This window comes from Staurois parvus, unplaced genomic scaffold (assembly GCF_062004578.1).
Source record: "Staurois parvus isolate SC_StPar_1 unplaced genomic scaffold, SC_StPar_1.0 ptg000099l, whole genome shotgun sequence".
Taxonomy (NCBI): Eukaryota; Metazoa; Chordata; class Amphibia; order Anura; family Ranidae; genus Staurois; species Staurois parvus.
The window spans coordinates 494,625-511,419 of NW_028317895.1; the positions used below are offsets into that span (position 1 = coordinate 494,625).

Sequence of the window (16,795 nt, forward strand, 5' to 3'; positions counted from 1 at the left end):
GACTTCTCTGTAATCGATATCTGTCAGTTTATAGCATTGCTGCTGAGATTGCTGAGATTATACAATTATCATTGTTCAAATCTAAATGAATCTGTCATTGGCGGAAAGGGGTTCGGGTTCTAAATCCACAGCCTCTGCTAACCAAAGGAATTGGTATTCCTACTTGTTAATTTTTACAACAGTTCATACTGTATGAAACCTTCTTAAAGGGAGGTCGCTAAGAAATTGGGTCTACAAAACTTTATATTGAGTAGAAACATGGAACCAAAAAATGACGTTATAATGCAAAGATCTTTTCTTGTCCAGCATGATCCACCTGAACCTAGAGCTTCAGCAAATCACAGAGATAAGAGGTTCACCAGGTATCAGTCTCTGGTAGAGATCCTTTGGACCATTTTTTGGTAATCTCTCACATTCAGAGTGCACAGTGGCCTTTCTGTTTGTTCTCTCTTCCAAACTTTCGGTCTCTCACGAATTCTTGGTATCTTTTGAACCTCTTACCTCAAACTGTGTTTTGGTGAATGGACTATCCATCCAATAGAATTTTGGACAAATGAATTTGCAAATTAATCTAACAGCTGCACTGACTACTTACATTACCTTGATATATAAAAAAAGATTGTGGTCTGGAGCACCATAAGAAGTGGTGTGCCTTCATCCCTAAATCCATATATCCAAAACCAAAAAAATATTACGTGGGACTTCAAATGACTTTATGTGCCACACATAAAAATGATAACATAATTATTATACATGATTACAATTTATTACACCATATATACAGATCTTATAAAATAAAATCCAATTAATAGCAGTTTTGAGCTAATTCATAAAAAACAGGACAAAGCCATATTTTTTTCACCATAATTCTATTATGCTTGTGTGTGCGCGCATGTGTATATATATATATATATATATATATATATATATATGCCGGATGGTAATACATGATTTTATAACAAATTGCATCTAAAATCTCAATGCATTTCGTGGATCACAGTCCACTTCCTCAGGAGCAGATGCAAAGTCCATATAGTACAGCTCAAAGATAACATAGCATAGTATCCAGGGATATAGGGTCATTGGGGAATGTCTGCCCTGGAAGCTGTGGTAGTATGACCCATATAGACCAAGAGGGGCAGGTGAAGGACAGATGGAAATTTAATGACAGGGGAATCCATAGGATAATCCATAATAATACCCACAGCAGGTGTCAATTAATCTGTGAAAAATATAAATAATCAGTATAAAGTAAAATGGGTGTATAAAATTAAACTATTTATATTTACTATACCTTGAGTATAAATAAATATAATGGTGCATCACATTATAAATATATAGTAAAACACATTTGGTCACTGAGAGAGGGTGGGACTGCCTATATTCAAAGTGTGAGAGTGGGAGGATTGCCTTTATTTAAAGTGTGTGATACCATTTTCAAACAAAGCATGAGTTATGGAGGTGGACTGGTAAGGGTTTCAAATAACCCCATAATGCCACAATGAGAGCTTACTTACAGGAGAAAGGTTCAAAATTTGTGAAGGTTTACAATAAACCTCATTCTATGATTTTTATGTAAATCTTATGACAGCATAAGAAATGGTTCACGCATATCTCTAGCCATAGATTTTCTTTTTTGGCTTTGGATAAGTAAGTAAAGATTAGAACCTCTTTCAAGTTTTTATTGCTGTCTGTATCCCCTCTGGAGAGATTCACTTTCTCTGTCATGGTGACCATTGTTACCCAGATAAAATGTGATGGAAAATATAAAATGTTACAGTTGCTTTCAAAACAGAAAGTGAGGGGAACCCTTCCAGTAGGGAACACCTGTCCCAGTGGTAAAAGTCTAAAAGGGGATTGAAGTGTAAAAAATATATATATTTTGTTTTTATTTATTAGTTTTTATTCTCAATTGTTACATCTTGTTTCTGTAAAATTCTGTTTACGGGGAGCATGCGCAGCCGGCTCCTGGATGGATGCGTAGAGAGAGACGCTCCGTCCACCCGCCAGATCCAACACGGCACACACCGGCCCCGGGACATTTGAACATCACAGCCAGCAAGGGTAGAGGTGTACAACTCTCCCCAGTGATGCCCCACCACCGCAAAACACCTGGGCAGCCAGGAAAACTAACAAACGTCTTCCCTGCCGTCAATGCAGGGATCCAAGATGGCGCCGGCAGCAGGAACAGAGCACACAGATCTCCTCAGGATGACATAACCCAGCAAGCGGACCCCAGGCTACAATACTCGCTCTACCCAGGGGACCCTGGTGAGTCATCTCCTCCCTTGTCCCCCACAACAAGTAGCCCAGCTAAATCCAGACCACGTCTGGACACAGACAACACATCTGCATACCAGACTCTCATCCATCCATCCCCTCAACATGGCACTGAATTCCCAATAATTGAATCGTTCCCTGTGTCTGACCAACCTATATCTGAAATTAGCATGAAAAACATGCCCCTTTCGCTCAGGCAGACGCTACATAGCGATCTAACAACTTCACCAGCCCAAATTACTACCGTGATTCAAAAACAAGATCACAGACTGCGCCATATTGAGACAAAGATGGGAGAAATAATTGTGGCCCACAATGACTTGATTGACGCACATGCTGACCACACGTCTGACATCGAACAAATAAATTTGAAACTAGCAGATCTAGAGGATCGTTCCAGGCGCAACAACATTAAATTTAGGGGTATTCCTGAAAATATCACCAATGAGGCATTACTTCCCTACATCCAGCAATATATGAAACACCTCATTCCGTCTCTCTCGGATATGGAGCTCGCCATAGAATACCCAAACCGTCATTCCTGTCAGCATCAATCCCCAGGGATGTCTTGGCTCGCATCCATTTTTATCACATAAAGGAAAAGATAATCATGTCAACAGAAATCTCTCTTCACTCCCATCATCACATGCAAATATTAGGCAATACGCAGACCTATCGAAAGCCACGCTCCTTAACCGTAAAAAAATGGTTACCATCACAAAAGGCTTACGAAACTACGGCATAGGTTACCAATGGGGCTTCCCCACAAAAATAACTGTCAGACACCAGGGAAGAGTTCACACGATTAGAAGCGGGCTTGGATTTACTGAAGACATGGAACATATTACCCGCAGACCCCCAACCACCAACCTCTGTGAATACGTAACAGATGGAAGCAGATTGACTCTGACACACTATACCTCCAGTCTGCGTCAAATTCCTCACCTCTGATGCTCTACTCCACTATGTCCCATTCTACTACTCTCTGGCGATCGACCCAATTAGAAAAATTTTCTCGTTACAAGACACTGTTTGGCATGACCTTATGGTCAATGCTTGTTCATACCCCCCAGTTTTGAAGTAGCACACCAAGCTACTCATGTTTCTTGCATTTTATGCAAGCCTTTTTTACCCCCTTCCACTTTCCTCACCTTCTGCACCACCAGTCGACCAAACACTCCACCAACTTATTTAAATCTTCCAAATGAACATGGAACACAGCTTTTTACTCTTCGATCGAGCCATTTTCGAGCTGCCCAGACTACAAAACTCATTTCCTTACAACCATACCCGTCCAACCCTGATCAACGCCTCAAGCAACAACCCTACTACTCCACTAACCATACCAAGGATATCCACTATGATTAATATAACATCTCTAAATGTTCGTGGCCTGAACTCCCCTTTTAAAATATCGATGCTCCAAAAGGAAACCCAGACACTTCATGCGGACATTCTCTTCATACAAGAAACACATTTTGCAACAACCAAGACCCCCAAACTACAACTGCATCGTTTCTCTCACGTCTATATGGCCACTAATCCCAAGAAGCATAATGGCGTTCTTACGGCTATAAAGGACACTACACAGTTTCACTATATATCGGAAGTAGTTGACCCTCAAGGTCGCTATCACATTCTGATCTGCAAACTCAACGATATGCTCTACACTCTAGTGAACGTCTACGGCCCAAACAACAATCAGACTCGATTCTTCCGTAAACTTCATACCATCATTTCCTTTTAAAAACAAGGCAGACTTATCATCGGCGGAGACTTCAATATCATCGGCAATCCACTCCTAGACACATCTTCCAACAAAAGATCCCCCAAACAGAATTTCAGCCGTTTCCTGCACGATCATGACCTCTACGATATCTGGAGATGTCAACACAGCACCGAAAGAGACTACACCTACTACTCCCCTTCTCACATATCTAATTCCAGAATCGACTTTTTTATTACAGATAAATGGACTCTTCAAAGCGTATCATCATCCAACATTGGCACCATTTCATGGTCAGGCCACGCTCCAATCAACATAATCCTGGACAACTCCCAACGCTCAGCACTCCCTCCCATATGGAGACTGAACTCTGCATTATTAAAGAACTCAGAAAATCAAAAACATTTGTTAGAAGCTCATAACCTTTTCTTTGACCTGAATACTACGCCTGATGTCTCTATAACCACACTTTGGCCCGCTTACAAAGCGTACATGCGAGGTATTCTCATACAACTCAACTCTAGAATCACTAAACAGAGATGACAACAAGTTGACCAGCTTCTAGCCTCCATAAAACTAAACGAAGAAATTAATAAACAAAATCCAAACGCCTCCACATCTGCATCCCTTACCTCAGACAGAAACCAGCTCCGAACCCTCTTACTCCACAAATATGACCTCAACCTTCAAAAAATTAAATCACAATTTTATTCCCTAGGTAACAAAGCAAACTGACTTCTAACAAAAATAATTAAACAAAGACACCTTAAATCAAAAATCTCCTCAATCCTACACCCAACTACCCACACTTTGCTTACAAACCCACAAGACATAGCTAACGCTTTTGCAACTACCAGACTCTGTACAATATCAAAGACGATTCAGACACACCCCAACCGACAACACTATCTATACAAAACCCCTTAACCACCATGAATCTACCCCACTTTACTCCATCGCAACTCACCTCTATCTCCACCCCATTCTCTCTCATGGAAATAGAGAATATTATAAAAACCTTGCCTCTTAACAAATCTCCACGGAACAATGGCTTCACTAACGAATTTTATAAAACATTTGCCCCAAATCTTACACTATATTTTTTAACCATGCCGCCTCTACAGGCACATTCCCTAATGATATGCTCCAATCTATAATCACAACTATCCCAAAACCCGGCAAAGACCCCAAACTTGTTTAGAACTACAGACCAATTTCACTACTCAATACAGATAAAACTTTATGCCAAGCTAATAGCCCAAAGACTGCTTCCCCACTTGCCTATGCTAATCCACCCAGACCAAGTAGGATTTGTTCCTGGTCTCCAAGCTCCGGAGGCAACTAGGAGACTAATTTCCCTCTTACACAAAATAGAAACCACAAAACAACCCTCCCTACTATTATCTCTTGACGCTGAAAAAGCATTTAACCAGATACAGTGGCAATTTATGAAACTCACACTCCAAAGGTTCGGAAATACAGACTGGATGCTATCGGTGATCCTTGCCCTTTATTCCAACCCTTCAGCAAGAGTGCTAACCAATGGCACTCTCTCACAGATTTTCCAAATCTCCAACGGTACTAGACAAGGCTGTCCCTTATCCCCCATAATCTTCACTCTACTCATTGAACCACTAGCCTCAAAGCTTAGAGATGACCCAGCATTCACGGGAATCACCCACCTCAAAAGAGAACATAAAATCAGCCTATTTGCAGATGACATCATACTAATGATTACCAATCCGTGCAAATCGCTCCAAACAATCCATACACATCTTCAAAACTGCACGGAAGTATCATTCTACAGACTCAATGCGCCTAAATCCTCTATCCTAAATCTTAATATACCTACTAAGCTCCAGGGAATACTTCTCAAATGCTTCCCTTTCGCCTGGGAACAACACAGCATCCCTTATCTGGGAATTAAACTTCCCACCTCGACAAGCCAACTTTACGCCTTAAATCATAAACAACTACTCGATTCAATCCCTCAAGAACTAAAAAACCTATGCACATCCACGTTATCAAAATTGGGAAGGGTAGCTACCCTAAAAATGTGTATACTGCCTAAATTCTTTATATATTCCCCACACTCCCCATATCAGTCCCCAATACATTCTTCTCCAAATTACAAGCAATATTTGCTAAATTCCTCTGGAACTCAAAGAAACCCAGATGCACGACAAACCTCCTCATACGCCCAACCTCTAGAGGAGGAGCTGGTCTCCCGCACTTAAAGTCATATTATAATGCCGCACTCTTAGACCAACTCTACTTTTGGTGGCATCCAATTACCGAAAAAATATGGACTACCATGGAAACACTCCCTCACCCTGCATCAACACTACGCGATATATTACTCCTACCACATATAGTGGGGCAAAAAAGTATTTAGTCAGCCACCAATTGTGCAAATTCTCCCACTTAAAAAGATGAGAGAGGCCTGTAATTGGCATCATAGGTAGACCTGAACTATAAGAGATAAAATGAGAAAAAAAATCCAGACAATCACATTGGCTGATTTGGAAAGAATTTATTTGCAAATTATAGTGGAAAATAAGTATTTGGTCAATATCAAAAGTTCATCTCAATACTTTGTTATATATCCTTTGTTGGCAATGACTGAGGTCAAACGTTTCCTGTAATTCTTCACAAGGTTGGCACACACTGTTGCTGGTATGTTGGCCCATTCCTCCATGCAGATCTCCTCTAGAGCAGTGATGCTTTGGGGCTGTCGCTGGGCAACACTGACTTTCAACTCCCTGCAAAGGTTTTCTATGGGGTTGAGATCTGGAGACTGGCTAGGCCACTCCAGGACCTTGAAATGCTTCTTACGAAGCCACTCCTTCGTTGCCCGGGTGGTATGTTTGGGATCATTGTCATGTTGGAAGACCCAGCCACATTTCATCTTCAATGCCCTTGCCGATGGAAGGAGGTTTGCACTCAAAATCTCACGATACATGGCCCCATTCATTCTGTCCTGTACATGGATCAGTCGTCCTGGTCCCTTTGCGGAGAAACAGCCCCAAAGCATGATGTTGCCACCCCCATGCTTCACAGTAGGTATGGTGTTCTTTGGATACATCTCAGCATTCTCTCTCCTCCAAACATGACGAGTTTTGTTTCTACCAAACAGTTCTATTTTGGTTTCATCTGACCATATGACATTCTCCCAATCCTCTTCTGGATCATCCAAATGCTCTCTAGCAAACTTCAGACGGGTCCGGACATGTAATGGCTTAAGCAGGGGGACACGTCTGGCACTGCAGGATTGGAGTCCCTGGCGGCGTAGTGTGTTACTGATGGTAGCCTTTGTTATGTTGGTCCCAGCTCTCTGCAGGTCATTCACTAGGTCCCCCCGTGTGGTTCTGGGATTTTTGCTCACCGTTCTTGTGATAATTTTGACCCCACGGGGTGAGATCTTGCGTGGAGCCCCAGATCGAGGGAGATTATAAGTGGTCTTGTATGTCTTCCATTTTCTAATTATTGCTCCCACAGTTGATTTGTTCACACCAAGCTGCTTGCCTATTGCAGATTCAGTCTTCCCAGCCTGGTGCAGGTCTACAATTTTGTTTCTAGTGTCCTTTCGACAGCTCTTTGGTCTTCACCATAGTGGAGTTTGGAGTGTGACTGTTTGAGGTTGTGGACAGGTGTCTTTTATACTGATAACAAGTTCAAACAGGTGCCATTGATACAGGTAATGAGTGCAGGACAGAGGAGCCTCTTAAAGAAGAAGGTACAGGTCTGTGAGAGCCAGAAATCTTGCTTGTTTGTAGGTGACCAAATACTTATTTTCCACTATAATTTCAAATAAATTCTTTCCAAATCAGCCAATGTGATTGTCTGGATTTGTTTTCTCATTTTATCTCTCATAGTTCAGGTCTACCTATGATGCCAATTACAGGCCTCTCTCATCTTTTTAAGTGGGAGAACTTGCACAATTGGTGGCTGACTAAATACTTTTTTGCCCCACTGTATATCTCAACTCAGAAACTTACCCAAACATCCTTGCATCCGGGCCTCCCTACAAGCTTGTCATGACCTTTTAGCATCTAACCCACCAGAGTGCAAAACAATACCTACCCCAATTACCGTACTACACTTTATTACCCCTTCTTTGAACCTCCTACAGTGGGATAATCAAGGCATCTCCCGTATACATGACCTCTATACAAACCGCAAACTAGATTAAGGATAGCTCACTCCTTACAAGAGATAAATGTTCCGCATCTTGTTAAAGTTCCTACTACTGCATACCTCTTTCTTAATAAAGCGCAATACCCCAAGAAAGGGATCTCGACCTTCTACACGCTTATAACCGAATCAATATTTACCCTACAAACCACTTCTTTATCTAACTGGGAGAAACTTTTTGCACAACCAATACAACCCCACACATGGGAAAGAACGTTTAACATTACCCTCAAAGCATCTAGATGTAGCTCCCATTGGGAATCGTATATATGAAAATTCTACACCAGTGGTATTTAACACCTGTTAAACTCTCTTTATACTACCCTCACCATTCACCAGCTTGTTGGAGACAATGCGGAGAAATAGGTTCAATCCTACATATACTTTGGACGCTCAAATCTCTAAGATCATATTGGAACAGCATATTCCAATTGATCTCATCAGTCGTTGGAGCCCAAGTAGCTCCAAATCCTGCTCTTGCACTTCTCCATATAGGAATCGACAAATTCTCTAACGAATCTCGCACCATCATCATCCACACATTAGAAGCTCCAAAAACCAACATTACTAAATTATGGAAATCTTCCATAAGTAGCTCCAAATCCTGCTCTCACACTTCTCCATATAGGAATCGACAAATTCCGTAACGAATCTCGCACCATCATCATCCACACATTAGCAGCTGCAAAAACCAACATTACTAAATTATGGAAATCTTCCAAAACTCCTTCTCTCTCTGCCCTCATAACAGACCTCAATTTACAATGCGACATGGAAAGACGATCAGCCCTCAATAATTCTTCCCATCACAAATTCATATACTTTGGACGCGCAAATCTCTAAGATCATATTGGAACAGCATATTCCAATTGATCTCATCAGTTGTTGGAGCCCAAGTAGCTCCAAATCCTGCTCTTGCACTTCTCCATATAGGAATCCACAAATTCCCTAACGAATCTCGCACCATCTACATCCACACATTAGCAGCTGCAAAAACCAACATTACTAAATTATGGAAATCTTCCATAAGTAGCTCCAAATCCTGCTCTCGCACTTCTCCATATAGGAATCGACAAATTCCCTAATGAATCTCGCACCATCTACATCCACACATTAGCAGCTGCAAAAACCAACATTACTAAATTATGGAATTCTTCCATAAGTAGCTCCAAATCCTGCTCTCGCACTTCTCCATATAGGAATCGACAAATTCCCTAACGAATCTCGCACCATCATCATCCACACATTAGCAGCTGCAAAAACCAACATTACTAAATTATGGAAATCTTCCAAAACTCCTTCTCTCTCTGCCCTCATAACAGACCTCAACTTACAATGCGACATGGAAAGACGATCAGCCCTCAATAATTCTTCCCATCACAAATTCATTACTCTATGGTCTCGATGGCTACAAAACCCCAATTGCTCTATAAAATGATAATATATGCATAAATACGCGATACTGCGATGCCTAGACTGGTGCCCCCCCCCCCTTTTCCTTACCTTAGAATAATTCCAGAGATCCCCATCTACATCCATTTTCTGTATGCCCGTGTCTACAATTCATTCTGCTCTTTCAGCACCCCTGTTGTAGACATAAATTCAGATGTACTGGGTGCAGAGTTTAAGTTATGACAAGTGATGAGCTTGAGTGAAGGAGCACATCTCCAGCAACCCTTTAGACCAGTGTTTTTCAACCTTTTTTGTGCAAAGGCACACTTTTTTCATGAAAAAAATCACGAGGCACACCACCATTAGAAAATGTTAAAAAATTTACCTCTGTGCCTATATTGACTATATATAAAGTAATTCTCTTGAATAGGAATCAAACACAAAGAAATTATTTTATAATTACTTTATTATGAAATAATAAAGTATTTTATAATTGGACCCGGGGGCCGGACCAAGAGTAGATGAATGATGTGTATGTGTCATCCATAGTAAGTATAGTAATATTCCCCCATAGTAAGCATAGTAATTAATCCCCCATATAGTAATTCATCCACCATAGTAATTCATCCCCCATAGTAATTCATCCCCCATAGTAATTCATCCCCCATATAGTAATTCAGCCCCCATATAGTAATTCATCCCCCATATAGTAATTCATCCCCCATATAGTAATTCATCCCCCATAGTAATTCATCCCCCATAGTAATTCATCCCCCATATAGTAATTCATCCCCCATAGTAATTCATCCCCCATAGTAATTCATCTCCCCCATATAGTAATTCATCCCCCATAGTAATTAATCCCCCCATATAGTAATTCATCCCCCATATAGTAATTCATCCCCCATAGTAATACATCCCCCATATAGTAATTCATCCCCCATAGTAATTCATCCCCCATATAGTAATTCATCCCCCATAGTAATTCACCCCCCATATAGTAATTCATCCCCCATATAGTAATTCATCCCCCATAGTAATTCATCCCCCATAGTAATTCATCCCCCCTATAGCAATTCATCCCCCATAGTAATTCATCCCCCATATAGTAATTCATCCCCCATAGTAATTCACCCCCCATATAGTAATTCACCCCCCATATACAGTCATGGCCGAAATTGTTGGCACCCTTGATATTTTTCCTGAAAATCAAGTATTTCACACAAAAAAGGTATTGCATTAACACATGTTTTGCTATACACATGTTTATTCCCTTTGTATGTATTGGAACAAATATAAAACAGAGGCAGAAAAGCAAATATGACATAATGTCACACAAAACCCCAAAAATGGGCTGGACAAAAGTATTGGCACCCTTAACTTAATATTTGGTTGCACACCCTTTGGAAAACATAACTGAAATCAGTCGCTTCCTATAACCATCAATAAGCTTCTGACACCTCTCACCCGGAATTTTGGACCACTCTTCCTTTGCAAACAGCTCCAGGTCTCTCTTATTGGAAGGACACCTTTTCCCAACAGCAATTTTAAGATCTCTCCACAGGTGTTCAATGGGATTTAGATCTGGGCTCATTGCTGGCCACTTCAGAACTCTCCAGCGCTTCTTTGCCATCCATTTCTGAGTGCTTTTTGACGTATGTTTGGGGTCATTGTCCTGCTGGAAGACCCAGGATCTTGGACGCAAACCCAGCTTTCTGACACTGGGCCCTACAGTGCGACCCAAAATCCTTTGGTAATCCTCAGATTTCATGATGCCTTGCACACAGTCAAGGCACCCAGTGCCAGAGGCAGCAAAACAACCCCAAAACATCATTGAACCTCCACCATATTTTACCGTAGGTACTGTGTTTTGTTCTTTGTAGGCCTCATTCCGTTTTCGGTAAACAGTAGAATGATGTGCTTTACCGAAAAGCTCTATCTTGGTCTCATCTGTCCACAAGACGTTTTCCCAGAAGGCTTTTGGCTTACTCAAGTACATTTTGGCAAACTGTAGTCTTGCTTTTTTATGTCTCTGTGTCAGCAGTGGGGTCCTCCTGGGTCTCCTGCCATAGCGTTTCATTTCATTTAAATGTCGACGGATAGTTCGCGCTGACACTGATGCTCCCTGAGCCTGCAGGACAGCTTGAATGTCTTTGGAACATGTTTGGGGCTGCTTATCCACCATCCGGACTATTCTGCGTTGCAATCTTTCATCAATTTTCCTCATCCGTCCACGACCAGGGAGATTAGCTACAGTGCCATGGGTTGCAAACTTCTTGATAATGTTGCGCACTGTGGACAAAGGCAAATCTAGTTCTCTGGAGATGGACTTGTAACCTTGAGATTGTTGATATTTTGCCACAATTTTGGTTCTCAGGTCCTCAGACAGTTCTCGTCTCCTCTTTCTGTTGTCCATGCTTAGTGTGGCACAGACAGACACACAATGCAAAGGTTAAGTGAACGTCTCTCCTTTTTATCTGCTTTCAGGTGTGATTTCTATATTGCCCACACCTGTTACTTGCCCCAGGTGAGTTTACAGGAGCATCACATGCTTGTAACATTCTTATTTATCCGCAGTTGTGAAAGGGTGCCAATACTTTTGTCCAGCCCATTTTTGGAGGTTTGTGTGACATTATGTCAAATTTGCTTTCTTTCCTCCCTTTTTTTGTTTTGTCCCAATACACACAAAGGGAATAAACATGTGTATAGCAAAACATGTGTTAATGCAATACGTTTCGTGAGAAATACATGATTTCCTGGAGAAATATCAAGGGTGCCAACAATTTCGGCCATGACTGTAGTAATTCATCCCCCATATAGTAATTCATCCCCCATAGTAATACATCCCCCATAGTAATTCATCCCCCATAGTAATACATCCCCCATATAGTAATTCATCCCCCCTATAGTAATTCATTCCCCATATTAATTCATCCCCCATATTAAGTCCCCAAGCCCCCCCTGTGTCAATTCACTTACCTTTGCGCCGCGCGTTCCTCTCGCCGTTCCGGTGTAGGTCTCCTATGAGGATCTGTCCCCCTCGACGTATCTGCGCATGTGCCAGTTTCAGGCATTAGCAGCCGATCGGCAATCTCCGGCACATGCGCAGATACGTCGAGGGGGACAGATCATCCTGACAGTATCACGCTCCGTGGGCCGGATTAAAAGGTCCGCCGGGCCGTATACGGCCCGCGGGCCGTAGTTTGCCCGTCTATTTGTGAGCCGAGGCAATTTTTCCCACGGCACACCAGACAATATCTCATGGCACACTAGTGTGCCGCGGCACAATGGTTGAAAAACGCTGCTTTAGACCAGGCTCCTTCCTGCTAGTCACTAGATGGTGCAGACTTTTAGTTGTGCGGTACTGTTTTAAAAAGCAGGTATAAGAATGCAATCAATCAACTGATGGGTTTACTGAATAGCTAAAGTTAATATAATTCACTGGCCAAGATTCTTGCTGGAACATATGCATCTAAAGGGTGTCTGGGAATGTGTTTTTTCACTTTTGTAATCAGAGGGAAATTGTTGTATTACTCCCCCTACTGGCAGTTATGAAGAGTCAAAAAACAGCAGCTGCATTCATGGGGATGCACTGAGAATATGCACATATTTAAGTAAGAAAAAAAAATATTACAACATTTTGTGTCAGTGGTTAAAGTGATACTAAACACACACTGTTTAGTTTACATTATCTGTTCTCTACGACAGTGTAAATATTTTAATAAAAAAATGTAAGTACCCTTTTTCCTAATTGATATACAGCTCTCACATGAACCAGCTCTTTACCAACCTGCCAGCAGAGAAGCAGTGCCATGTTAAATAAATTTTGGAATACAGAGTAAAATAAATATTTAATACTGATAAACTGTTTTAAATTGTGATACAAATATATACTTGAAACCAAATCATTGTTATTTTTAGGCAATAAAATGGTGTCGCACCTCTCATGCTTGTGTCTTAGAATAACAGGGAGGTGAAGCCCCCACCAATCAAGCTGTAATATCCCCCCCCCCCCATTGTGTTTAGCTTGTTAGTAGGCATGAAGAAGGAAGGAGGGAGAGGGCTCTCATTTACCATTGACCATAGTCACATGTGCTGCTCAGATATAATCAAGGAGGAAATAAACAGCTTAGAAACACACTGAAAACTGAGCATGTGCACTAGCTGCCAACACTGCTCTGCAAAATGCCTAACTGCAGTGGGGACATGGACAGAAGGGGGAGACAGAACAGAAGGATAAACCTTTTTTTTGCGTAATAGAGAAAACAAATCTCATAGTGACTAAGTGAGTATGAACAGCATGTAATACAGCCTTTACAGGCAGTGTTTAATTATGTGGGTTTAATGACATTTTAATGCTCTTTTAATACTTAATGTAATGATTGCTTTCTGATTTAAGTGAACAGAAATCTTCTCAATGAGACACAGAAAGTACAGAAAAAAAGAAAAAAAAAAAAACGACAGGGGTTCCAAACCACCCTTATTCTATCCAAAATGAATAAGTGAATAAAATAGAAATCCATGTGCTGAATAATCCTAAGAAAGAGATTATGAAAAATAGCACCTAACAACCCCCATTCAAAAAGCATAATAATAATAATTATTATTATTCAAGATTTATATAGCACCAGCAGTTTGCGCAGTGCTTAACAACAAAAAGGGATGTTATCAGACATTGTGGAGGACCAGGCAAGGGCAGTGGTGAAATGAATGCCATATCAATTCCATTAGCCACTCTAGGGCACTCCTACTCTTTCGTTCCTTCTATAGCAGATCTATTTGCTCATTGGATATCCAAACAGATAAATCCTTTGTCAGAGCATGTGCCACACTCTTATCTGTCAGTTGCTTTGCTCCTCTACAATATTTGTACAGTCTTTGGAATGGTCACATTCCTTGTATTGCTGAAGTTGACTGGATTTTCAAGCAGCTCAGAGTAGAAAACAGACACCAACGTCCATTTGAATTATGCTTTTATTCATGTTTAAATGAATTACATTGTTATTCATTGTTTCATATCTCATATTTAACTTTCCAGGGAAAGCTTGATCATAAGGGCACCAACTTCCCAGCCTCCCATGCCTACTGACTGTGATGGAAGAACTTGATAGTAATGTGAGGTAAGACAGCTTTTAATTAAATTGTATTAGCACATTTTATTTAAAGTATTTAAATGTATGATAATCTGTTTATAATACCCATTCCACCCCCCATCTGCCCCCAATAAAAATTACTACCTCTTAGTATGTGCTAGAGTTACCTGTAAAAAAACATTTAGATTTAAACTGAGCTAACCTCTCCTCCACATTGCTTGTGTGACATAGTAATACGTCCAGGAAGATTCTTGGAACATACAGAGCAGGCAAAATCCCACAAGAAGATACTCTAGTCCAGCCATTCTCAACCAAGGTTCCATGGAACCCTAGGGTATCTTCAGAGTTTGCTATGGGTTTCTTGAGACGTGGCTGATTGACTTCCCATCTGGTGATGCCTACATAGACTGGGGTCCATTGCCACTTGGTAGAACCAGTGGCTTTAACCGATTTTAAAGTGTCTGGAAGGGGGATGCTCTGACCACCACTGTATGGGGGGAATTCTTCCCACCAGGGGCGGACTGACCATTTGGGAATTCGAGCATTGCCCGAGGGCCCGGGGTCAGTAGGAGGCCCGTGAGAGGATCACTGTCCAGTGACAGTTTGGGGAGTGGAGGAGGCAGTCTCAGATCCCGACACAGAAATAGCTCACCTGTCACTTCACGTGGTGGCAGAGTGAGTCGGGTGACGGGAGGGAAGGCTTCCAGCTCCCTTGTTGAAATCCATGCAGGGAGATCAGTGCTGTCACTGTCCCTCCCCTGCATCGATCATCCCTGCCTGTGCATCAGATTTCCCTCCTGGGCCCCCCCTCTGTGCTCCTCAACCCCCCCTCGCAGGTCTCTGATGCCTCGTCTTCTCTGACAGTGTCCAGCCTCTCCCCCCATCCTCCACGGACAGGGGAGGCAGAGGAGAGAGGATCTGCTCTGCCTCCCCTGTCCAGATCAGCCAGCAGCTCTGTGATGCTTCTGAATGTACAATCTCTCTCTCTCTCCCCCCTCTCTCTTCCTTCCTGCATCCATGCCCACCCTCCCTCCCTCCTTTTTCTTTTTTTCCTTCCATACTCCATCCCCTCCCTTCATTCTTTCCTCCCACTCCTCTTTCCTTCCCTCCTCTTTTTTCATCCATTCCCTCTCTCCCTCTCTCTGACCCTTGTAATGTATATTATTACTATGGCATAATAATGGTTCTAATTGCTATTTTGTTTATTGCCATGTATGCTCACTGACAGTTATTTAAAACTGGTATATTTGGCGGGCTTATGATGTCATTAGGATGCCAGGGGGTGGGGTTTTACCCTGATTGTCTTCACTGATTGGTGTATTTGTCACTTGCCTGATGAATGGGCCCTGCATTTATCCAAAATGTTGCCACTTTTAATATTATGTGACCACTAAATAAAGCTTTGGACCCTTTTGAGGATTCCTTGGAGTGCTGGTGACATTTTTCTTTCTGGATTGTCTGCGGTTCCCATCCCGTGGTCACTACAGCACCCAAACAGCATTTAAGCCACTTGCAGGAATTTGTGCATTGGGAAAATTACATTTTGATCACCCTGCCCTAGACACAGTGGACAGAAGAGGTGATTTTTAATAAGGGGAGGGAACTGAGACATTGTAAGCAAATCATACGTTGTTTTGCACGGTCCACTTTATCTGCAAGACCAGGAAATCTATCAATCTATTGTACTGTATGTGTTTTCTTCAATAGCCCATTGAAAGACCTGCTCAAGTGTCTGGATTACTCATTAGTAGCAAATGTCCTCCTTCCAAGAAAATAAAAAATACAGTATTTCAGCCAGGTAGCCATTATAATTGAACTGGCAACAATTACTCAAATGATTAAACAGTTGCTGGGATGCTTATATTTTGTTCTGATGTGCAATTGCTCGTCTGTGTATATCACAGCACCAATTCTTGGAATACAGTTATAATGGTATAATGGTACCTTTAAAGGATTGCATACTATTTAGATATTGATGACAACCAAAAAAGTTGATGTACATATCCCACTCTGAAAAATATACTTGCTGTAGAGCTAAAACACAGGAAACGCAAAAATCAATCAATATATTTTAAAGATGCTTGTATTTGTGTAAACGAAATCTACCTTG

At 41.5% G+C, this 16,795-nt stretch overlaps 1 protein-coding gene across 3 annotated transcripts in view; it reads left to right on the top strand.

The window, feature by feature from the left end:
• HTR4 (5-hydroxytryptamine receptor 4) overlaps window positions 1-16,795 on the top strand; it is a 637,984-nt gene that overhangs the window by 267,274 nt on the left and 353,915 nt on the right. For all 3 annotated transcript variants that reach the window (XM_089671102.1, XM_089671101.1, XM_089671103.1), the window contains one exon: window positions 14,631-14,712. In XM_089671102.1, the coding sequence (XP_089527228.1) occupies window positions 14,687-14,712 (26 nt within the window). In that variant the 5' untranslated portion in view covers window positions 14,631-14,686. The remainder of the gene's footprint in view (window positions 1-14,630; window positions 14,713-16,795) is intronic.